The 26,557-nt window shown below is 34.5% G+C and overlaps 1 protein-coding gene across 1 annotated transcript; it reads right to left on the bottom strand.

Annotated features, from left to right (window-relative positions):
- Positions 1–380: 380 nt before the first annotated feature.
- Positions 381–26,557, bottom strand: LOC149964399 (uncharacterized). The gene is made up of 8 exons (XM_090167171.1): positions 26,531–26,557; positions 26,296–26,467; positions 25,979–26,196; positions 24,571–24,890; positions 24,288–24,474; positions 18,879–19,040; positions 565–742; positions 381–502 (listed from the first exon to the last, which is right to left on the bottom strand). The coding sequence occupies exons 1-8, from the start codon at positions 26,555–26,557 to the stop codon at positions 381–383; spliced, it is 1,386 nt and encodes a 461-aa protein (XP_090023297.1).

The following is a 26,557-nucleotide window of genomic DNA, read 5'->3' as shown; positions in this document are numbered from 1 at the left end:
ACGAGAAAAGCCCCGTGTCGAGAGTCCCGAACAATACCCCTTTATTCCAACCAGTATAAAAGCCAAACCCCCAACCCCAAAAGTATCTTAACAGATTTTTTTTGCACCACCACGTTAGTATAATTTTGAGCTCTCCCCGATAAATAGTAGTATAATATTAAATCTAAGCGCCTAACGCAAGTTATTTCTCTATTTAATTTAATCGCCCCCATTTTAAGTGTATAACCATTCTCATGGCTGGCAGGTATCCCGAGGATACGCCAGATTTAAGTAAGAAGAGATCCCATTTTTAACCTTATCGTTTATATTGTGTATTATTATTATTTTTTTTTATCTGTCAATAAAAGCATTTCAATCGAGCATTTCATTGAGTATCCTAATCACTGTCCGCTATCATCTTCTTTCTTGTACTTATTGCCATCGACGCCACTGCTACGTATCGTAAACACCAATCGATATAGGCGCGGGAGCGAAGGGGTAATAAAGGGTTTCTTCTTCCCGACTTAAGTTGCAAATTTTACCAGTAGGGATAATTAAACTACTATTATTCAAACTATAACACACCTTCAAGCTCCCTAATTTGGGACCGCTTAATAATTTCGAACTCACGATTGTACGTTTCACTGATGATGTCCACGATAAAGTTCGCCGTCTGAAAATCTATGTAGTCATAGAAGGAGTCCATCAAACAATCAACTTCACGAACGAGACTTCTTCTGCGAGACTTAAATTCACTAATTGCCTGAATTATAATTGGTTTTCGTAGAACCAGACTTGAAGCACGCACCTTCTTATTAGCAGGGAAATTCAACGAGGCACCACGAGTGAAACCATTAGGGGTTATACCAAAGTTCTTGCACTTTTGCAGAAAGACCAATTGATTTGTCACCGATGCAATTTTCAATTTAGTGTGGCGGAGACGATAAAAAAGCGACACATCCTTCCGATTGTGAAGATAATCATAAATGTTGAAAGATTTATTAGAGTCCAAGGAAAATAATAATTTAAAAAAATTTAACTGAGGAAACACATGGATGTAAAAAAAAATTATTTCAATTTTTAAAATATTAAAAATTAATTAAAACTAACCCATTCATAGGTTGAGCTTTCGACCAGAGGGCCTTTGTCAAAACTACGGAAACATAATTGATAACAATAGATATATATACCAAATAGGGTAGATATAGTTAGCAAAGCGACACAATCATTGATTGGTCTTTCTTACAGGGTACATTAAATTCCTATCGAACGCACCCCACGATTTCGCAGTTAAACAACCATAGTCCAAATCCACTGAACCGACACTCTGAAAATTGGTCAATGAGTCTTCACTGATGCCTTTACAGTATATTAAGTAACATAGATTAATTTAAGTGACGAACTATCATGCTGGAAACTTACCAAAGATTCCATGCTGTACAAAATCAGCTATCACTTTATCCGCGATATTCAGGGTGCTGGTTGCTCCAAATGGTAATGTCGTGTCAAGTTAAAATTAATTATATAATTAATAGTAATTTATTTAAAGGGAAAGCTCTTCGTGATCATCCAAATAACTTTCTCTAATTTTCTCCCTTGAAACAAGAATTTGCAATATTTCTAGGGCTGTGCAGAGGGATGGAAACTGCAAGAAAAATGTTCAACGTCATACTTCGGGACCGGAAATATATATGCACAGCCTTGATATAGGATTCGAATTTTTACGTGAAATATTCCTCAAATTAAGCGTAATTGTTTGAATCACTAATTAAAATTTAAAATTAGTGAACTCCAAGGTACTTTAAGGTTATCAGTTAATCATCAAATCATTACCCTACGACCAAAGCTTCACCAATTTCAAAACTTCGTTCTCCTGAAATAGTTGTATTGTCAATGTTTGAGCTTTAAAGGGTGAATTTAAAATCAACTACCAATTGTTGGTGTACTCATACTTACATATTTTACAGATGGTTCTAATATGGCCCCGGCCCTAATAACACTGTAAGAAAATAATAATTGTTAAATTCACATTTGTTACTTTTGGTTTGTTGTAGATTAAGATTTAATTGGATAATTTAAATGAATTAAATCTACCATGTGGTTAAACTTCTGTTTTGGCCAGTTTTTGCCGTCCAACCAAGAATTGAAAGTTGGCTGTACTTTTATTCTAATTTATTCCCATAATTTGTAAACTGAAGCTCTATGTAATAAAACTGCTACTGACTATTTTAATTTAAATATTTTGAATGATTACTAATTTTTAATTAGAGAAAAGATTAATAATCGATACTCAACGTTATTTCAGGGCTATTAATTAATCGCTTTGTAATAGATGGTGTTAAAACATTTATTTCCAAAATTCACAGTAGATGACACTATATCAGGGCTATTCATTTATATATTTGTAAGTAGATGGCGTTAAACCATTTATTTGCAAAACACACAGTCGATGGCATAATTTTATGGCTATTACTTTTCTTTTTGTAAATAGATGGTGATCAACAATGTGTCAAAAATACACATTAGATGGCACTGTCCTATTACTATTAAAAATAAACCTAGATGGCACCGTGCCGTTCATTTTTGAGTAGGTGGACTTTTTACGTTACTTCCGGAAACTGCATAATCATTAGTATCGTCACTAACATCCTGACGTCACACCAGGCCTTCAATTAGCCAAGGAAGAGGGGAAAGAAGAATGAAATAAGTGAGCTCTCGTCGAATGATAGTGCCGAAGCAAGATAGGCGTTTCCTTCCTTACTTGCGGGGTCATGCAGAATACGGCCGATTCAGGTTGTATATATATATATATATATATATATATATATATATATATATATATATATATATATATATATATATATATATATATATAAACTCCACTCCTTGTAACGCGTGCGAGAGTATGCCACGAAATTAAAATTTTCAAATGTTTGGTCGCGAGAAAATTATAGTTTGATAAGGAGGAAATATATTTTAGTGCTAAGAAAAATAAATTAACTTGTAACGGAAAATTGTTGTATTTCAGTCTACAACTAAAGCTCTCCCAAATTAGTTATTATTAATAGGGAACTACTACTCTTTATCCAAGGTAGCATATGAACAACTGTTTTCGATTTAAGAAAAGTGACCATGCGTAGCCCCCTTCTTAGAAATATTTAGAAGCCTAGACTTCTTTCCCACCCGCTTTTAACTTTCACTTCGGGACGGGGTCATGCTTTATCTCTGACCTAGTTACTCTTCCGCCTATAAACTAGGGTAAATTGGACCATGTGACCTTACTTTACATCTAAAAGAAGAAAAGTGTTTCATAACGTTCGTACACGTGAGGCAGCCATTGACCATTATCGAACTGTTTATTGTTGAAGAAACTATAATCGAAATCAATCGGTAAGTAAAATATTTAAAATAAACTAATTATACTTCTATCGTTAGGGTACAGTATTTCTAAAATTTTGTATTGGCTAAAAGAAAACTATAATGGGTGTTGAAATTAAATTATTTAACTATAGCAATAAATATTAACGAAATGCTACTAGAAGGGTTAAGCGTGTAGGTGAAACATCATCGGCAGGTGAAGTCAACTCCAAAAACACGTTTTATAGCACGGGCTTAATTTTATTCATATTAGTAGTTTTTTTAGGTTAGTTTCTATTGTATTGGTTTATTAAAACTGTCAATGTCTTTTATTAGATTTATATCATGGGCAGGAAAAATAGGAAGCAATCTCTTGTTCTTGTGAAGTGGTTTGTTATAGATGTATACCCCTAAGGGGACGAGAATAGGCTCCGATTTTTAGACCCCATCACAGTCGCTTTGCAGCCAACTCCAAGAGTTCGTATTGATTTTAGGGCCTCAACTGAATAAAGACGGCTGTATTTTAAAATCGGGATATTTCAAGGTCATTTGAAGAACTTAGAAGCATACGTTTGTTCCCCCCAGCGTTGCCAACCTGTACGATAATTATCGTTTTGTACGATGATTTCACGTTCCGTACGATGTACGATATCACAACGTACGATATCGGCAATTGTACGATAATTCCGTAGGATGTACGATATTACAATGTACGAGATTGAAAATTCTACGATAATTCAGTAGGAATGAGGTTTTGTAATTTACGTTGTTGAAAAATACCCGTTTTGACGCTTAGGTTTGGTATCGAAGTTTATTCTTAGAAATATGTTTACAACTAAACTATAGTACGCTCTCAAAAAAATAGTAGCATTTATAAAATTATGCAAAATTATGTTATTTGTACCATAATTATAGAACGTATGGCCTTGGAATATCGCGCCTTCAGATATGATCAGTGCTCTAAAGAGAGAGAAGAACCGCTCCCCCTTTTCTACTCGCTAGTCAGACCTCTAGATATTTTTGAAGCGTACGAACGGTACGATAAATAGGACTGAAATACGATAATTCTATTCGATCAGGTTGGCAACGCTGGTTCCCCCCTCTTTCAATAACAGTGCGTCAGTGAGAGGAAGAGCGATTTTAATGCAGTAGAAGCTAGGCGTTTTCTCGTCACCTTAGGGATATATACTGTCTATGGTTTGATCAAGCCATTTGGGACGTTTTGAATTCAGAGTTGGCTTTTAAAAATAACCTGAAACTAGGAGAAAATGTTCATTCCGATCCTGATTCCTACATTGGTCAAGTTCTGGATTGTGTTTGGAAAGAAGGTGAAGGGGAATCACCAGGAACCCTTCTGGGATATGGTAATCAAATTATGGTTTGTTTAGAGAATTATTATCTCTTTAACTATTGAAAGGATAATATATTTCGAGATTTTCAAAGAATAAAATATCGTAATTAGTTTTTAGAGGATATTTTATTTTAAAATTATCGTCACTAGGAATGTTTTGAAAGGAACAATTTTCTTGAAGTAGAAGAATTTTATAGTAACTTTTTTTAGGTGAATTTTTATTGGATATTCCTGATTGGCTTTAAAGTTTTTTTAAACTTGATTTTTTAAACATGTTGATTTAAATCAATGAAATTTTTAATAAGAAGCTTTAAATCAGACAACTCTGGTTAATATTAAAATAAGCAAAAAAACTTTTAACAATTAGATAAGTTTATCATTTTTTAAAAATAAATTTTTGGAGGGATCACTCAGTAATCAGTATTGAATTAACCTATAATTGTTGACTTAATCTTAAAGGGTCACTCTCTGAACTTGAAGTCTAAACGAACAACTTTAATGGTTAGTCATTATGAAAGAGTCCTGAAGAATCAACAAAAGGTTCTAGATGTTAGACAAATGTACCGTGGTTATGGAGTAAACTATGGAAAACTGTTACCGACTAAAGAGGGGGTAGCTTTCGCTCAATCTTCTTGATTGAATTTCCTCGAACAGTACGAGTCTATTCAGAAGTGTTTAAAGCAAATCAAGGAAATAAAGGAGGTGATGACCAACGTTGTAATTAAACAATTACATGAAGTTCTTAAGAAAGCGTGCAATGGCTGTCAAATTGATCATCCATCTCAACTCCAGCATGATTGTATCACGATGGATTTTTCTAAGCGTGTAGATTTACATTTTTATGAAATAATTATGTCGGTAGATTGTGAAAATATTATTGAAATGTTTACTATTTGCTGTGAATTGTCAAAAGAAATTTCAAATAATATAATGTCACTAATAATACGCAATGCTTAAAACTTGTTAAAAAGCTAATAAAATTGATTGCACTAATCCTCCGATTCTCATTAACCATTATGGATTTAAGCTTACAACATCCAATGAATAGGCTTGTAGCCGGATCCACCCAATGCGGAAAGTCATTCCTAGTGCGACGGTTAATTCAACATAAGAAAACCTGCATATCCCTCCTCCTGAGAGGATAATATAGTGTTATACCGAGTATCAGCCGAAACTATTTCAATCAATTTTAGAACACACACCTTCAGTCGAGTTTCACGAAGGGTTACTCGATGTTAATATATTAAACCCGCAAATTAGGAATTTAGTAATTTTGGACGATTTATTATGTGAGGTATTTAATAATAAAGACGTAACTAATTTATTTATTCGTGGATCTCATCACAGACACACCTCCGTACTAATTTTAATGCAAAACCTTTATTACCCCGGAAAAGAAATAAGAACTTTAAATTTAAATGATCATTATCTATTTATTTTTAAATCAACACGAGATGAATCAACAATTGATCATCTCGCGAGGCAGATATCTCCAACCAATAGCAAATACGTTATTGATGCGTTTCAACAAGCTACGTCACGGAAATTTGGATATTCATTAGTTGACTTGAAACCTCACACTCCAGATCAGTAATTACTACGAACAGGTTTAATACCGGGTGAAGAATCGGCTGTCTTTATTCCAAAATGAAGTGTATTATAGAAGGGAATTTTTTTAGGGTTAATCGAGAGTGGATTATTAAAGAATTAGCTTACGTAGTATTAGAAACTGAAGAATCGGAAGTGTTTACTTTCAAATCTCCATGCCCTTTCAAAGAGCATTCAAACGAAGATAAAAGACAATGCAGATGGATATCTCATAACATTTGTCATCTTCGATGGGATGACGGCGAACGTTCTTACAGAACGAGACGTGACATTTGCAATCAGATAGCGGAAAAAGCGACTTCGTTTTTCACCAAAGGTTAAGAAAAAGCTGCAGTATTATCGACACTCCTCGGTGTTCCAGTAACTAACATCGAAGATACCAGTTGTCCTAAATTATCAGAACTAGAAGACGTTGAATTAAACTGTCCTTTTCATTCCGAAACTGTTCATTGCGCTTTAAAAAAGGCTAAGAAAATCTCTAAATGGATGTCTCAAAACGAGTAAAGAAAAACAGAATTTCTACGTTTCCTGACATCCTGTAATCTAATACAAAGAAAGACAGCTATTAAATACGCTAGCAAGGAAGCTATATTGGCTCTCGTTGAATGTTGTATAAATGTATTGCACGGAACAATTGAACTGTCAGAACGTCCTCGTAAACGGTTAAAGAAACATAGCGCGGTTATACGAAACGTGTCGAAGAAGAAACCTTTATCAAAACGACGAAAGATTCTGGTACAAAAGGGTGGTTTTCTTCCATTTTTATTAGCGCCACTGCTATCTATCGTTAGCTTAGTCGCCGGAAGTGCAATAAGCCGAGCTATAAACCGATGATGGCTCGAAAAATGCTTCTAGTTCCTGAATATGTAATGGAGAGATAAAAAACACTACACCTTCCAAAACAGAAAAAACACCTGTACTTCAAAAAGAGAAGACACTCGATGATGAAATGAAATCTATTCTAGATAATCCAGATTTAAACGAATCAGAGAAATTAGCATTATACAATCAAACTCTCCAACGACGGTTAACTTACGTACGTAAAGAACAAATCTCTCCCGTTATTGAAAACTTTGAACGACCTAAAACCTGGTTCGCGCAAATATCTTATTCTCTACCTGCAACTTATGTTAGTGATGCAATTTCATTATACCGAGCGACTACGGTAGATCCGAGATATATGAGATGGGCTAACTCAGGAGAGCTTTCTATTCGAGGACAAGTGATTGGAGGATCTAATATAATCGATCTTTTGTATGATGCTGTGAGAAAAACGCCTGGAACAGCGATTGATCCTATAGGAGTTAGAGTTTTACGAGGGTATTCATAAGTCAAATATTTCAAAACGTTTAATTAAGAATCCTGTAAGATCGACACTGTTAAAAACATTCGCTGTATTTCATACACCACCAAGTAGTTCAATGTTATCATCATCTTCACCTAGTCCTCTAAGACTTTGGAAAAAAACAGCAATAAAAATAACCATAAGTTTCCAGAAATTCTTTTCAAATGAGCTCTTGGATTATTTCCTCTGTTCAGTCTTGAATCTAACATATTTTTCCAACCATTTTCCTTGAATGAAGGTTAGAGCTCGATGAACCTTGGTTATTTTCAAACTTAATTCTACATAATATTTTAAATTGCGGTAATGTACTATGTATTTATCTTTATTATTTAAATTAGGAAGAAGTTTTGGTAGACTTTGATTCTCCTTAACATTTAATTTTCCTAAGAGATCTTTGGAGTATGTAGATATCATATTATTTGTGATCACTTTAGATTCCGCCGCTACTGGGAGATCGTTATGTAAGTCATGCAACTCTGGAGGATATTCAAGATCCACCTGCAAAGGAAACAATTCCTTAAAAATATGATATAATAATTATAACACTTGTTATTTACCTCTAAAATGTATCCGTTTTCGTTATTGGGAATACCCAGAATATTTTCAGTGTTTGCAAATCATCCTCATGAACCCACTGGATGTCGCCTAGCGGTAGTGGTTCACACATAACAGCACCATACAAATTATTCGCATCTTCAATTAAGATAAATTAAGTTAATTAAAATAATTAAAATTAAAAAAAAATAAAAATGTAAATTACCTAAATAGCATATATGACTGCTCTCTTTAGACGAATCATATGTGTCGGGCATATATTTGTTATACGCTTCAGAATAACGAGTTGAGATCATTGAAACACCGCCTCGAATACCTAAAAATTCTATGTAAATATAATAATATTTAAAATAACAAAAAAGCGTTACCCTTTTCAATAAATAAGTGTTGATCTATATCAAGTATGAGATCGTGGCGAACATCGGTCATCTTCAAAGCTGCTTGCCAGGCTAAACCTGGTGCAGGGTAAGCGTGAGCGGGATCTTATATATAATGAGTTATAGATAATGTTCTAAAATTTTCAAGAGCAACGCATCGCTATTCACATAGAGGTCGGTGTATTCCCCTACGAAAACCGAGGTTAAGAGATTTGAAATATTGATATTATAGTAATTTTATCTAATGTTTGAATATTAAACGCTGTCCAAACATTTTGGGCGTGTTAATAATCAGATTCTAAAATATTTTGATTTTTCAATGAACTGAAAAACGCTTCTCTAGATGGCAGCATCGTCTCGTCAAATTTCTTTTCATCGTCCATTTACTCGTACGGGTAGACCCCCTTCCGCAGGAGGAGTTGAACTTTATCACTTTCAAAATATTTCTTAACAATCTGAAATTTACTGTCTCCTTCCAAAACGAGATTAGATACTAGAGCATCGAGGCTATCACTTAGAAATCGATAAGAGTCTAAAAACCGAAATCTCCCTAAAAAAAATAAAATTAATGTTAAGGTTAAATTCATAATTAAATATATTTTACCTAGTTTCAGCGAAATATAATTTTAACTAGTGGAAGGCATACAGTCAAGTGTCTGTTCCTTAAAATGACCAATCTCCTGACATATAAGATGTAAATCGTATCTATGAAGATGTATTATTATTATTATTACTATTCCTGGTTAATTAAATTAATAAATTTACCTGCTAAGGTTATGAAGGAAAATGGGAATAAATTCTGGAACTTTCTTTTGAAGATAACAGAGGTTATGCGCTGGCCCCCTATATTTGCCACTGAAATGACAATGATCTCGAACAGCGGGCATATTTCACTGATTTAGCTGCTTCTGACAAATGTAGCAAAGCGTAGCAGCTTGAAACTGTTCCACCTCCTCCGGAGTAATAATCATTGGTACATTTGTCTCAATGAGATTTATCAACTCAGTCTCTAATTCCAGAATAGACTCCAGAAATCTTCGGGTTGCAACTTGTCCTCGATAGCAATCGGTTCGAACAGTATCCTATTGTAATATATCTAAAAGGAAATTTTGCCGAATAACTTACCGTTAGGTCCAACAAGCACCCACGAATACGCGCAACTGATATGCGTATTTACTTTGCTGGTATTTATATCAGGATCTAGATCACATCCTTGAACTCTCGGTGGGATTGCTTCAAAATCGGCGTAAAATACATACGCGAAAAAGTAGATTAGTCCATAATTAAAAGGGATAATATATCTAAATCCTAAACAAATTTACTAATAACTCGTACCGATAGGTCTTCGACCGAATCTCGGATCAAATAGATCTTCTAGAATTTCTGGCTATTTTATTTAGTTTTTATGTAGTTTATTTCTCAAAGATCTATTTGATCCGAGATTCGCTCGAAGACCTATCGGTACGAGTTATTAGTAAGTTTTTTAATGTCTTCAAATTTGTTTAGGATTTAGATATATTATCCCTTTTAATTATGGACTAATCTACTTTTTCGCGTATTTTATCATCCTTCTCACAGTCCATAGGTGGTCTCTTCTAACTTAACTTATCGTAAAATACATACTGCACCTAATAATTTCATTTCATTAAGAGTTAAATTAAATAATTTTTTATTTTTACTTTTTCCGCCCACTCATATTTATCAAAATAAACCGTCTTCTTCTTGGTAGGGAAAACTGTTTTTTGGACGCCGTGGGTGGCGCATTCTTCGATATGCGCATCACGTCGCTGTTCCGCGTTGTTTCCACTGAATCGGTGAAGACACATTCTAATACAGAAAATAATTAGTAGATTGCAAACTAATATATTGGAAACTAAATTACCTGCAATAATAACTTTTACTTCTGTGTTTTGTTAGATGCTGTAGCAGTTTTCGTAGGTGTCCTATAAGACAGTAATGTCTATTCCCATCGTCAATATCTTTAGTTTCATCGGTGATGTTTAGCAAATCAACCTCCCTTTCCTTACCACACTTGTAAGCGCTTACGTAAAGAGGGAATATATCTCCCAAGAAGCCAAACACAGATATTGAAAAATTATTCATTAATTAAAATTTTTAAAGTTCCGTAGCGTTTAATTTGAAAGGAAAAGATATATCTCTGGTATCAAGTTCATTTTCATAAGGTGTATATTTGGAAACCCTGTGGGTGAAGTTAAGCTAGAATTGACCAGAGAAAACATTTATCATCATTTTCGTTTCTAATATTAAGAATTGCACGACGTTGAGATAGTTTTTCAGGTAGTTCCATATACGATGACCCGCGTAACGGTTGGTAAGATGCTACATTTAATTCTACATACAGAATACGATCAATTACCCAACCCGATCCTATCAAAAATATAATGTTTAAGTTCAAAATTTAACTTATAAATTTTAGTACATACCTGTCGCTTCAAAGTTTTCCGCTGCTGACTGTATTGTTTCACTGCAGTCATTCAGCTGGTTTTCAATGACGTCGGGCGTTAATGATGTTTGCATAGTGCTCTGGAAATAGGGTCATACTTCCGCTCTTTGTTCCGCACCCCCTAAAGGTCTCATATAGGCTGATCTTACGAGTAAGAACCATTTAATTCCACGTTTACCGGAAAGTCTTTCCATTAGAAATTTACTGAAAGCGGCTCGGTAACGTCCGATAAACATCCCCGCATCAATATCATAGTCTTCAGCATTGTAACGGATAGATGCTAATGTATCATTCAAGGCCTGGACCATACTTTGAGATGCTGGTGGTGTTTCATCAAGTATTGATGAGGCGGGAACAGGTGATGGCGTTGGGTTTTTGGGTAAATCCGCTGTAGATGGTTGTGTATGGGTAGATTCCAGTTGAATGTCTTGAAGCAGGCTAGGTGACGGTGGACGGGAAGATGCTGGCTTCGTTGATGGTTCTTGAAATATTCCAATCTAGCAGCAGTCTTACCACATACTTTACAAACGAATTTACATTTATCGTTATGTACTTCTCTAACATGCCGATTTAAGGAGGACTTGGTAGCGAAACTTTTCGCGCACGTGGGGCAAATATGTTGGGCTTTAGGCATCTTGAATATAGCTACCAAAGTTAACCGTGGAATGACCTCCTACAACGCTATACAACCCTTTCATAGTATACATTCAAGTATTATTTGAGAACAATACGATTCTCATACTAAAACTTGAGATATTCGTTTAAAGAAATACTAGTGATATAGGTTCAAGTGCCAAGCATATTTAAGTACTACTTACGTGCTAATGATATTAAAATGAAGTTTAAAAATATTTCCATTCTACGTCATTTTAACAACAAATATTCCATGGGTATAAGCTTAGCTAATTATTATTTATTTTATTTATTTAATACAAAATACCCCGTTCAGAAACGATAGGCAATACAAATCCTCCGGCAGAAGTGGTAGGACATAAAAAATTCCCCTGACAGAAACGGTAGACAATACAAAATACGCCTTTGCTAGCGCCAATGTATAGAAAATACCAGAGCAGAAGCGGTCAACAATACAAAATACCATGTGTAGAAACGGTAGAATATAAAAAATTTCCCGAGCAGAAACAAATCCAAGGTGGCGGCCTGTAGAACTGCTTCGTAGCTTTAAACAGTGCTTTTGTAGTTGTTGAGCTTGCTGTTACTGGTTTGGAGTGTCCATCAGTTGTTGACCTTGTGTTTACACACTTGTTTGGAATGTGCTCTCCTCCTTTTTGATTGTTCGAGAGAACCTGATCGAATGGGAAACCACACCCCTTATTACCACACACTTTAAAGACGTCACAAAAATTTGTAGAACTAGTTCAACATTACAACCTTGTCGAATTGTTTTTTTTTTAACTTACTCCTTGATTGTCATCACGTGCAGATTTGATCTACTACATTATAACCTTGTAAAACTAGTTTGGATTGTGATTTTCACTAACTTACTGATGATGTCACACTTACGAACGCAGAAATATTTATTAACATCTGGTAACATTTATCCTACTCTATCTTGTTTTTACTCACCAACATTGTAACCCATCTTCGCGCAAGTTTTTTTTTAAAAAGGTAAATTATAAACACAGATCACGTTTCGCCAGGAGACATCCACAAAATTCGTAAAGAAAAATAAACGGTTTTCCCTACTAATCGCTGTATATGTAAGAGATCCTATATTAAAAAAATTCCATTAAAACCATTAATAAAACCAAAACGTCATCGTGACTGCCTCACATATAGCAAACAAACGCCCTCAGCATGGCCCAACAAAAGGCGACACCATGGGCTGCCCGGGACCCACCCTCGCTCAGCTGAGGACTAGAGTGACTTATTCTTCCACGTCTTTGCCCTTCCCCGAAAGGTTATAGAATGTCTAGTATGGATCGCACAATTAGATAGGGACAGCGAAGTGAACTACAGCGGCCTCATTGAATTTTATATTCATTTTGGTTGCATCTGATAAACCTTGTCACGTAGATGCCGAGGGTATTTTTTATTTTGGCCGCAAATGATTATTTAATTTTTTAATTTAATTTAAAAAAATTTAAATATTTGGGCATTTTCACGTGTTTCGTTGCACTTATTTCCGTCAAGTGTTCGCCGACACCACAGTTTCGGTGTTCTAATAATTTCCACGTGATATTCCGGTAGTTTATAAAATCAATTTAAGTTTTTGTTCATTTTCTAGGTGTTTTGTATTTTTGGGCCACAAACGCTTATTTCAGGTTTTAATTTAATTGAAAAGCTTGCAATTTGTTGGGCCTTTTAACGTTAATTAAAAAAATTATCATTTGCGGCACAAAAAAATAATTTCGTAATCTACGCGTCAAGTGCTACATTATCCGCAAAAAAAAAAACAAAACGGCTAATCCTCTTAAATTACTACTTTTTTAAAATTAAGTTAATTAAAAAATTATCATTTGCTGCCCAAAAATCACTTCGTAGTCTACGCGTCAAGTGCTACATTATCCGCAAAAAAAAAAACAAAACGGCTAATCCTCTAAAATTACTACTTTTTTAAAATTAAGTTAATCAAAAAAATTATCATTTGCGGCCCAAAAATAAAATCATTTCGTAATCTACGCGTCAAGTGCTACTCTTAGGCTATTTCCATGAGCGCATCCAGAGCGACCTTTCGGTGTCGACGCATCTGAGCGGTCATGGAAATTACACGACGCGATATCGCCGCCTGTTTCCATTGTCGAATCAAACCCCCGGATTAAGTACAGATTGTCATTACCAATTACAACGGTTTATCTCTTTCAGGAGCCGTTAACATTGTTTTTATCGACTTATGTTTAGAACCGTGCACTTTGTGTACCATTCTAGCTAAGGGTTTAGTGGGTTGGCCAAATCAAAGCCTATTGCTCTTAAATACCTAAAGTGGTATGAATCGGAAAACGGACTAACACTCCAGACACTGATCCCCGGGAGGAGAAAAGGCTGTTGGACAATTCTTCCTGGACGGTTTTAGTAACGATCCCCCGGTAGCCCTCGATATTTTAGGCTGTTATTGCCACGCGTATCCAACCCACTACCCCGGACTAAAATGGAACAGTGTTTTAGGGAAATATTTAAGGAAATATATGAGCGCGAGCAAGATCGAAAAATGTTTATTGAACCATATATCGATATTTTTTTCAAAGCGAAAGTTCAAAATAGTTCTTTTCCCCCCAATGTAAAAACATAAGAATAGAAAAAAAATAGTTAGACCAAATATACGAAGCGGATGGTGTTAGACTACAGCGTGCGGAAATTGTTTACAAACTAGCGCTGGTACATCAGCCAAATTAGCTCAGAATTCATTATACGGAAGATTGGCCCTAAGAATGGATAAGACCACGACCAAAATTATTCACAAATACTCGCAATAAATCGAGATTATAGCAGACACCACGAATAAATTAACGGACTTTCATTTAATTAAGCCCGACAAGGCCATGGTGATGTATAAAAAATAAAGTGAGTTGGCATCAACGTTTCGCAAAGGTAATCAGGGCCGGACTTAGAGATCCTGGGCCCATAGGCTGATAAGGAGTCTATGCCCCCTTTTCACGCGCTGCATTTACTCTTATTCCTGGACTAGGCTGTGCCTGAATTTCCCTGATTCAGCGTAGAAATCTGAGCTCTACGGTTATATTACTAAATAAAAGCTCGTAACAATCGTCGACTAAATATGCGATAATTATGCAACATTCTGATTTAAGGCTGCGTCCGTAAACTGCCAGGCAGAAATATTGCTAATTTTAAATCAAAATCTTCTACCTAAGAATTTCTCCAATATAAATTACGATTGATATTATAGATTTATGCCTTCGAATACAGTAATTACGGTCACTGGAGGGCCCCTTCCAAGGATGGGCCCCTAGGCGGAAATACGGCACAGAAGGTAATGTTGTTGTCGCTTCGTTTGTAACCATTTATGGACGAATGCATTTACATAAACTATTAATAAATTTAAAGAAACTATTTTTGTATATGGAAACGGATGGAGTCCATTTTACACATCTACCCAACGAATGGCTACCTCCCCTCGGTTGTAATTTGGGCGAGTTAACGTGCGGAACTCCAAATACATATATTACAAAATTTGTGTTAACAGGACCAAAATCCTATAGTTTCATGACTTCGGACATCAAATCCGTAATCAAATTAAAAGGCATACCTGTGACTAAAGAAATTATGAGGTAATTTATTTCGATGCGTTTAAACAGATGATTTTTTTCCAAATACATCGTATAGTGTCAAAATTCCGTTTAATGTGATCAAGGATAAGTACAATATGCTATTACGCGTAGCAAATTTCCATAAAACGTTTAATAAACATTTAGTAAACACTTTTTAGACGGTAATATTTGTCGAGAGTGAAAGTTAAGATGAGCCGTTGTGAACTAGGATTGGGCTCTTTTAAAAAAAACGTAAACCCTCCATTAGTCGAAAAATAGTGGATGACGGATTTTTCCTTGTTCGATGAAAACAAAATAGTGTGCGATTTGTGCGGTAACTCTCCTTTTGAAAAAAAAATATAATTCGATCACGTCTGCTTTTGTAAGAACGGTTCGGGATCTTTGGGATACCCCAACCACTTCGGTAGACAAGTCATTGGTTAAACTGGTTGAGATCGTGGAAAGTTCTACCGAAAAAAAACATATCCTACGGTTAAAGTAAGAAGTGTTACTTTTAATCCCGTAGTTTCAGTGTTGAATCTTCCATTTGAAGACAGAGTGAACATTTTTTCTTAAACAGTATAAGATTTAATTTCTAAAATTAAATTCCGTCTTTAAAATGGAAATGGATTTTGCTTTTTGATAAATCTGTTTTTGAATTTTTATATTTCTTTTATTATTTTGTATAAATTGTTAGAAGTTGATTTTTATATTTCTTTTTTAATATAAATTGTTATAAGTAAATTTTTATATTCAAATCAGTTGTATTTTTGTTGTTTTTTAATGGATATAACCATCATCTAATAAATATTTTATCATTATGTCACAATCTGTTTTTGACAAGGTCATACATAAAGCTTGTTTCGCCGTTCCGAATGATGGTTACGGGATCGACAAGGACCGGATATACTTAATGGATTAATAATGTTATAAATTTGCGTAACGAATTAAAAGATATTCCACCTAGTAAAATAATTGGTTGTTATTCCGCCTGGCAGCCCGGATATCAATATTTATCTCAACTTTTACCTGATATGGTCTTTATTAAGGGACTCCCCCTACTGAAACTGATTTTTGGGATTCCAATAGAGCACCTTTAATATAATTATCGATGACTTGGTGGACGAGCTTTACAAAAATGATTAAATAGCCAAACTGGTAACCGTTGACAGTCATCATTACAATATTTAAACAATCCTTATTGCTCAAACCATATTTCCACGGGGTAAGCAATCGCACTTAATTTCTCTTAATATGACGTATCTTAACCTGTTTCGATGTCCCCGTGATTTAAGACAAATTAATTATTTAGCTAATCAATTGGCACCCAACAACACAAACAAAATTAAAAAGGCTTACGAGGTGGCCACAAGTGAGCCTTACGCCTCACTTTTTATCGATATTTTTTACAACCCCGGGTATTTAACGACTAAGATGTTAGTGTTTCCGAGAATATTAAATTTACTATAATATCAACAACTTCATTAGATACGATGGCTTCAAAACGGCTAGTACGTAAAAAAACTGCTATCGCAAAGCCTTCTACCAAATTAAAATCCTACTCATATTTAAGTTTATTGTATAAATCTAAAGGTAAAATCCGCAAAAATTTATTAGCCAACAGCTCTCCAGAGCAATTAAGAGCATTGTTAACGGTTTGCAAAAATTTTAAAGGTGGTTTTAACTCCAACCTAGAAACAAAGTTAGGCAATTATAAACGAACTATAAGATAATTAGCCAGTCCAAAAATATCTCAGAAACGTAAACGATCTGTTTTAATCCAGAAAGGAAGTCGATTTTTTTCCAGCTCCTTTAGGATCTATTGATCCGTTAATTCAAAATTTAATCAATAAAAGATGAAAAAGATGGTTTTAGTTCCCGCTTCTAGTATCGGACAGTTAGCTCCAGAACATAAACCAATTATTTCTCCTTTAGGAAACGTATTTCAATTTACTGGATAATGAAATGTAAAATATATTAAATTCTGATATGAATAGTTGCGCAAAATTAAATAGAGCAGGATAAATGACGTCCGCGATTCCGATTCCTAAAATCGAGATGAGCTATTATCCAACAATGAGACCATCGACCCTCCCTTCTATTCTTCCGACGTTCAAAACTAGTTTTACATCGCCTCTCCATCGACAAACATATTCACCCCTCGATACGCCCTAGGGTTAAAATGCTGTGGAAGCGGCCAAATTACGTTTAAACGCTGACTGAAAAAATGAGGCGATACCTCAGCGAACGGGAAATTCGGGTAGACGAGAGATCGAGTGGCGAGAACAAATTACCGCGATCGTAAAAGTGATAAATGCTAGGGAAAGAAAAACTTCAACGTATATTTTTAAACGAAAGAGAGCAACTAGCGATAACGCTATGGAACAATGATTGAATAGCTCCCGAAAAAAATTATGAAGACTTTTTAGAAAAAACCAACATTGGAAATTAATTACAAAACGATGAGGAAGTTGATTGGGACCAAGTGCTGGAAGATTAAGTTGAAGGTGAAACGGGTGGTATTCCACTGACTTTCTCACCACAAGAACGGAAGAATAAAATCACCTTCTCTTAAAAAATCCCAAAATGTCGAAACGGCAAACAAAGAAGCCTCTGCGCTGGCAAGAGTATATGTAACATGTTTATGTATAAGTAGAAAATAGAAACAATTTTTATTTTAAACAAATCTTTTTATTTTGCCAATTTTTCATCAAATGAATAAATAAATTTAATAAGCAAGACTATCATTGCGTGTTAAAATAAAATTATACAATTCATTTATTATTTTGATGTAATATATTTCCGTACATCTTGATAAAAAATGTATTAATTATTATATTATTATTATTTTGACTATCGTCATTTTGAAATTTATAACTGTTGTACCGGAAGCTTTTACAATAGCGTTCCATATTCACGATGAGATTTGCCCAGATAACAAAAAAATTCAGAGTTTTACCCGATTTGTAAACAGCAATTCAATGGGAACCGGGAAGTGTGTCGGGATCGGTGTTAAATACACGGTAACTTGGGTGCTCAATTTGCCGGGAAAATGCATGTAAAAATGTCTTTACTTCGTGGGTAAAACTGAAGTATAGACTAAATTATGAAAAATGAGTATCTGTCATGTCACCGTTAAAATGCGTAACTTTTCATATTGATCCTTTGTTAAATTAATTCCTTTAATAGAGGGTTTCAAAACTCCATCTTCTTTCTTAAAATATTGCACATCGAGAGTCCCATTGCATTTCACGAGATAAGTGTCTTTTCCTAGGTCATATGCCCTGTCACACATTCCAATATCCAGTAAATACTCAGAATTCTTTTTTTTAATTTAATTGTTGATGAGACGATTGATCGAAAATAATAATGTCAGCGCCAATTAAAAGTGGTACGTGTCGCATGGTTACCGAATGTTGAATAACCATCATGGTTGTTCATTCGTTATTTTAACCATTTCTTGTCAATAAAAACTGCCTTTATTATTACTATTCGACAAGTCTTTTACCACATATATAAAAGGGTCTCTCGTCATTATTTTATGTATCACGAAAGGCTCGGCGGTAAATGTCCCCCTATATGATTTATCGAATGTAGATTTTGCCACGGCTAACCGAACCTTAACACCAATTTGTAAGGTTGATTTGCCCACAAGCTTAAGACTCCCATAAACTTTCTTCCAAATATCCGGCACAATATCAAAATATAATTGAGTTTCTTCAATGGCTGGATCTAAACCAAATTCTTTCTGTAATCTGACAACTATGTTATCATAATTTAACTGTGGAAAATCGAGCATTATTATATATTATTATATTATTCAAAGTTCGTTCTGTATCCCATCTTACAAGAAACATCGTGATTAATGGAGCTTTTACAGCTGGGGTTTTTGCAATTTTCGGTTAGTTGTAACATTTTGTCGATGAGGTCTTGTATAATTATGTCACGCATAATGTTTTTCGCAGACAAAATTATTAGATTATTAGAATTTGCCGACGAGTCGTAAGTTAAATTAAACGTGAAAAGTGTATTTCCGTATTTGTTATTATCGTAATTTATACAGTTACCAGTGTATTTTCCAATTAAGTTAATTTCCGAGAATAAGGAGTAAAAAGAGCGTGTGTATAAATGTTTTCCAAAATCGAGGGTGAGAGCGGTTTTGGGTATATTTTGGTCGTCTAACGTCTACTGAACGTAGCATAGAATATTGTGACAAAATTGAAAAGGATTCTCTCGGTTTGACTATTTGTAGGCGGAATTATTTACCATACCTATTTTTACGCGATTTGGAATTTTAGCTAAGAAAATGTTTGATTTAACAAGTTCGCTAGCTCCGGCCGAAATAGTAAATGTTTTGACGATAGTTTGCGTGATATCGTAAAGGACCCTCTGTTTTTGAAGTGGACCATCGGAAGATCGGGATTTACAAGTTCATGTCTTGTTTTTAAAACCACATCTTCTATTACAACGCGATATTAATTGTTTACATCTTCTTGCGAAATAATCAGAAAGTCGTAGGAGTTTTTCTAAAGTCAAATTCTTAAATTTACTTTGTTTAAAAGAAATATGTAAATCTTACAGAAGACAGAAGTCAACTCGCAGCCTTCCCATGTATTCACAGGTCACCAATCTTGCAATATCTTTACTTCGTTTAAAATTACCATTGTTTTCTTTCGATTTGCTATCATAGTCAAAAGCTTTCGCCGGATCACAAAACCCATTTTCAAAATAACCCTCGGCCGTTTTATATGAATTTTTGCCCCCCCCCCCCCTGTCATAGTTTAATAGCGTTGCCAGATACGCGAAATACAGATAGCAATTAGAACTACTCTGTACGAGTGTGTCAATAGTGTCATTCATAAAAATATCAACTTGGAGGGATAGATTGCAGAGGGAGACTATTTACACCGCAGGAATGTCTATTAAAACTCCATAATTTCCTTTTTTACACGTATACGAACTCTTAACTTTAGGTTTGATAAGTCAATGTAATAATCGCCACGGGGATTGAAAATCAATTTGAGTAGCCCCCGTCAATGGTGCAATGTGAAAATAGTCTACCGATTTAATTCCTTCTACCTTAGCATTAAGCATCAGATCGCTAAACAATTCCAACACGGATGCCATTGATTCAAATTGACTTGGCATGTTTTTTAGTAGAGAAAATCAATTTTGGTTCTTTTTCGTTTTCTTTGATTACGCTTCCTCACTCTACGAATGCCAGATCCTTTCTACAGAGTTATTTAACTATCGCCGAGCAACATCGTAGATGTTAGACTGTTTAAACACGTCCTCAGAATAGTCCTCTTCTAAATTCTTTGAATCACTCACAAATACCGGGAATGATCCAACCTGATGACTCAGGTATATGTCAATCTACTGAATCTCTACCTACGTTTGACACACCGAAGAGACGTCCTACTATGCGAACTACGCCACGTCTACAGGTACCTCATGTAGTACGAACCCGAATCGGCAGAGCCGTCATACCACCAATTCGGTTTTAAGGAAAATGAATATTTCATCATATGTGTTTCATTTAGAAATTCCATTGCAATATATATAGTTGTCTTTAGCTTTTTTTTTTGTTTCGTTTGTTTCTTTTAAAAAAAACTTCGTGTTTTATATTTAAGTTTAGTTTGTCTCGGTAGAACGAGATAGTGTGGTGGTCTAGGATTCCAGAACTAACAGAGCACGCTCTAGAACATATGACTATTCACATGACGCGAAGGGAGCTTTGTTTACGATGTAATAACTCGCATGATAATAAAATGTTATATATATATTCTATTTTAAAAAAACGTCTAGATTAGTTACTCTTAGTTCAACGACTAAATAGAGGTTACATTTTGATATTCTAACTAAAGATTAAGGAATATTACCAAGAGCAGATTCTGTGTTTTGTGAACGGTCGGAAGTCAAGAGATAAATGATGCCAAAGCTAAAAAAGCCGTAAGATTAATTTTCGGAATTAACTTTGTGATTATTGGTAACTGGTCCTGATGATCCAATTAAAATAAAATGGTTTTTTGAAAATTTAGAAAAAGTACTTCGGACCTGAAGATCAAATCGTGTAGTATAGGTTATTGATAATGAACCAGGTTTAGATCGTTTGTTAGAGTTAAAAAGAATATAAAATAGTGTAAGGAATAAAAAGTCTATCTGTATTATTAAGTTGGGTAATGACTTGGTTAACCCTTAACCCAAGTTATGTTTTCTTTATATTTTGTATTTCATTTCAGTTAATACTGAGGTCTAATGACTCAATTAAGTCGTAGTTGCATTTAACCTTGACTCTTTTTTCGCCCGAACTCTTCCACGACAACAGTACGGTTATCCCGAGTCGTATAAATTTCGATTATAAACGGCGGACGAGTTATAGTCTTGTTAATTTATTTGCCCCGGGTATGTTAATTCCTTCAACAGATTCGGCACAATTTTCTTTAATTTTCGCCCCAAAACCAAAACGTCGTTACACCTTTCAAATTGTTGGAAAATGTTTACTGTCAAGTAATATTAGCTAGTTAAATTTCGGCTATTTAGTGGACTTGGGAATCATTATTTTTAACAGTTTTTGAAAAATAATTCATCTTCCACAAATTGTTTATTTTTAAAAGATATAATCGACACTTACCATTTATTTCTAGCTTAAAAAATTAACATACATTTAATGCTTGACGCTAAAAAAAATTGTGTTTTCCAGTTCATGAATCTTTCAAACAGATTATAAAATTTAGAAATTTTAAAGCCGTTTAATAATTCGTAACTTATTATTATTTCTTACCAAATAAATTATGTAGAATCAATATTCAAAATTGTCCTGAAGAAAGTACAATTAATGTACAGCATATGTATTTAAAGTAATTTTAGTAGGAAAATTTGATAGGTATATCACCTCCTTATCTTCCGTCGGTTTGTTTTCAATAATATACCATAAAATCAGCACGTGGCCAAGGACTAATGTTGTTTCTAATATTTGAAAATGCCGGTTAACGTTACCTGAAAATCTTCGAAGCCGGCCTTTTTAAAGGTTCAAACAAAGATTATGGAAATTGGAACGTTCCTTTGGCAAAATTATTCTACGATATATGACAAATCAGCGTGAACTTTTTATTGAGTACTGAGAATAGAAAATATTACATTAAAACATCTTTTTTGCGTTATTTAGCCTTTGTAATAATATTTAACAATTTAAAGTTGAATATTAAATGCATAGCTAATAACAATGCACACAAAACGACGATTTCTAATTTTCAACGCTACACATGAGTTTTATAAAGAAAATATCGTCATGGAATTATATACAAGGTGGTTCAGTGGTCAGTACAGAAATTTCTGGTGATTGTAGGGGATGAGCTGAGAAGTATGTTTGCTTTTGTTGCGATTCTCTGCGACGAGTTTAAAGAGCGCTAGTGGGCTTCAAAGTTTGGCCTTCTAGCCCCTGGAAGTAGGCTTCCGTAAGCACGTACCCACGAAGCAGGGAAAACCATTGCAGGGGTTGATTGATTCGGTTTTCGCTATAAATTTTAGTTTTTAATGGGCTATAGGGCTATCTAACTGGTTAAAGCTTGACCGTTCCCCTTTAATAAATACTTATCCGACGATATGAGTTTTTCTTTTGTGAATTTTTTTAACGTGTATTATATTCGGATCAATTTTAATTACGATCCTTAACAATTACAATATTTACTTCAACTAGGTGTTTAAGACATATTTTAACCTAATAATATTTTTCAGTCATTATTCCATTAAAAAAATTAAAATTTAACCATTTAAAAAATATTATTTAATTTACTATGTAGCGTAGGTAGCCACTAATTAGTTAGTTCGCTTATAAGTTTAAACTTATATATGTCAGACTAAATTTTTTTAATGGAATTATCTGCTGGTGGAATAAAGTTTTTCAATATATATTAACTTTAAAATTATTCTAGACTTAATTTTGTAATAAAACTTGTCTCTGAAGAATTGGTCATTTTCCCATGTTATTTTACGTGGAATCGTTTTACATTTTAAGTTTTAAGAAACATTTTTGGTTGCCATGGCAAATCGGAAGCCCAGAATAATTTTCAATTTAGCTTTTTTCCTGTTACATCTAGGTCTAACAATCCTCCAACTTTGAAGAAATTCGGCGAGAACCACCTTCGGTCGTCTCCTTGTTAGTTAACAATATCCAAAATCTCAAAAAGAAGCGCGATTATGATTTTTTATTGCATATTTTATTTTACTTTACTTTTGTTTTATTTTCTGTTAATGGTTTTAATAATGCAGTTTTCAAAAAAAACAGCGACGGGTGGCAAATTTTAAGAGCAGTTGCAGTGAAACAGAAAATACTGTTACTTACTGTTGATATTACAAAAGTAAATAGCTTAAAATCAGTCCTTTTTAATTTTAATAGTTAATGCATGTTTTCTTCTAAAATCACAGAAAGCTGTAAACTTCACAATTCATTGCTGTTTAACCAGTTAAACCGCACCTTACTGTAGATGGAATGCAGTATTTATGGTTTCAGTGACGGTAAGTTTCCTGTGTGTAGAAATCAATTCCGTAAAAGAAAGTGGTTATTATCTTCATATTATAAAACCGGGCTCTAATTCTACCTACAAGTGGTTTTACAGGGCTTTAGACAAAAATTAAACGATCCCTTCTAAAATGGCTAGAAGCCACTGTTTGAATTTAAGAAGTTTCCTGCCCGATATTCGAAAGAACGGCCGGAAAAATACTACTTTATAATTAGTTGAATCTCTTACCGCAAGGTACAGAAGAGGAGCAGCTACTCGATTTTTAACGCTGGTGTAAATTGCTTCTAAAAACGGTAGTTTATGACATTAACAGTTTAAAAATACTCAAAGTCGACTGGTCTTGTGATTTACGGAATAATTTTGTAAGTAGCGGTCAAGGTTCCAAAGAGTACCTGTTGGGGAAAAATCATTTCAGAATAGGAATACTTTAATTAAATAACTAAAAAAAATGCGTTTATCTTGTAGCTCCAATGAAAGAATAAGGCCTAGATTCTAGACACTCTCACCTCTCCGACGGCAACGATACTGGAAATGATGAGCCCATAAAAAAGAAATTGGAAAGGTGCCCACAATTCAAATAAAGTAATGTCAGTCGATGAATCAATTGGCTTTCTCCACGATATGTAATCTAAACTGTAATGAAATTTTTTGTCGAGGTAATCTAATGGCCTGGATTCAAAGAACGGATACACCCTGGAAAATATTATGTGTCAGTGTGTGGAGCACGTTTGTTACAGTTCTTTCAAAAATAACCAAAGTAAAGACAATTCATATATCTTAAATTTTTACAATAAACTCCTCATTTCATCGGCCCAAGGATCGCTTCGGCAGTAGCTTTTGTTGACAGGGAATACAACATAATCTGTTTTGATTCGGTGCTTTCCGAAATAAAACCCTCCGTATTTCTGATTGATGTCGTCCATGAGCTTCCGATTTTCGGAAACTACCTCCCCCAACAGCCAACTGAGAAACAATTTGGTGATAATGAGAGATTTATTCCCTTCTAGCACCTCCAGGTATCGATTTAGTGATAACAGATCCATAAGAGAACAGAAACTATCTTCCTTCAATGATGATAACCATACATATGTGACGATATCAGTTTGAGCCTAGAAAAATCAGATACTTTGCACTCCTTTCGTAAATGGTAAGACTTGAGCATAATCCAGAATTTAATAAAAGTTCCCAAGTATTGGTCCTCAGAATTGTTTGTACAAATATATATTACCAAATAAAGGTGGTGTAGCACTATTTATTCATGGAATTTAGAAACCAAGCCGTTGGATTTTTCTTTTTCTTTTTATCTTTTTAACCAACACGGAATTCAGGTCCATTTCGTCCCTTAGATAGGATGTCCATGAATCTCCGCCACTGAACACATAACATACACTATACCTCAGTTGCAATATGAATCCACCTTATTCCCTATCGCCAAACGATGGGGATGAGTAAACTGTCGTCTGCTACAACTCCGGAAATTCGGGAAGCTTGGTTAATACCGAGTATTTTTTTTTCAAGAGAAAAATAATTTTCAAGTGCTTGAGGTATTTAAAAAATAATAATAAACCTTCAAATAGAAAAAACTAATAACCAATATTATTCTAGTCTATAATTACTTCAAAATATCTATTCAACAGTCACATGGCTTCAAACTAAGGCGTGATGTGACAGTTTTGCCTAAGTTATGAAAAGCAGAGAGATAGAAAACATTTATTGTTTTGGTATATATCAAAATCAACTTTCTAAAAGTGTAAGCATCTAATAATATTCTAGTTTGTGGGAGAAACTTCTATGGGCTGTGTGTGTCACCAGCTTTTGTAAGACTTGAGCCATGTGACTGTTAAATATATATTTCGAAGTAATTTAAAGCTAGAAAAATGCCGGTTATAATTTGTTTTTCTATATCAAGTACCTAACTGCACGTTGCCATAATTCAAAGCAAACGATCGTCTGCTTGCCATTAATCGTAATATAGACGTTAACGTTCAGTTCTAATTAAGCAAACGAGTTTTTTTAAGAAGTCTATTTCGAGGACTAATTGTATTTCTCCAGATTAATGGGAACCTGAATTAAATATTGATGGTATAGAGTGTTTACAGTTCACACCGATTAATTAACTATAGAAGATTTTAATCCGAATGGTGTGTTTTTGATGAATAAATGAAGATGAATGAGAAATCAAATACTGAGCACTAACCAATCCTTTCAAGTGAATGTGGGCGAAGCTTCCTTTGATCATGAGTGGCTCAATCTTGCGAGAGATTATATCGTCGAGAGTCTCCACTACGTCGTAAGTGACAATAGAGTATTCCGATCTCAAGAAACAGCCCAACACGCACCGAATGTAAACCACAGCCAGAAGCCAGACCCCGCAAACAATTCTCGCTGACAGCAACGGCGGAATTACGGGAAAAGCTGAAAATTTATTAACATTGGAGTATTTTAGACGTGGTGTTTCGTTGACTTTGCTTATTTCAATTGACAGTGCCAGTTTCTAAAAGTAAAATAACTCACGCTCACAAAACAGCAACGCTGCCGTGTCCCAGACGAAGTGGTAGAAAATTAAAAGTTTTCGAGTCAGGAAAAATTTTCTCTTTCTCGGATTATCAACTATCTCGGTTAAAATGAAGCAAAACGCAAGAAATAACGCGACTATTGAAATAGACAATATCATCATCTCAATGACCTGTAAAAATATTGAAGTTATCGATCAAATAAAGACAGGAAGCAGAAAAAGAACACTACCCACTTCTCTGTTAATAGCCAGTAATGTCAT

The sequence above is a fragment of the Leiobunum rupestre genome, chromosome 1 (genome assembly GCF_980474605.1).
Source record: "Leiobunum rupestre chromosome 1, qqLeiRupe1.1.hap1, whole genome shotgun sequence".
Lineage (NCBI taxonomy): Eukaryota > Metazoa > Arthropoda > Arachnida > Opiliones > Sclerosomatidae > Leiobunum > Leiobunum rupestre.
Note: the sequence above shows the minus strand (reverse complement) of the source record. Positions and strands in the feature narration are given on the sequence as shown.

Excerpts from the sequence above, each read along its gene's own strand:
- LOC149964399 (XM_090167171.1), bottom strand. The coding sequence starts at position 26,557 with ATGACATTACTGGCTATTAACAGAGAA. Across the intron at positions 24,891-25,978 it reads ACATTCACTTGAAAGGATTG|GCTCAAACTGATATCGTCAC; the intron begins GTTAGTGCTCAG and ends TGATTTTTCTAG. Across the intron at positions 24,475-24,570 it reads GATGAAATGAGGAGTTTATT|GGTGTATCCGTTCTTTGAAT; the intron begins GTAAAAATTTAA and ends AATATTTTCCAG.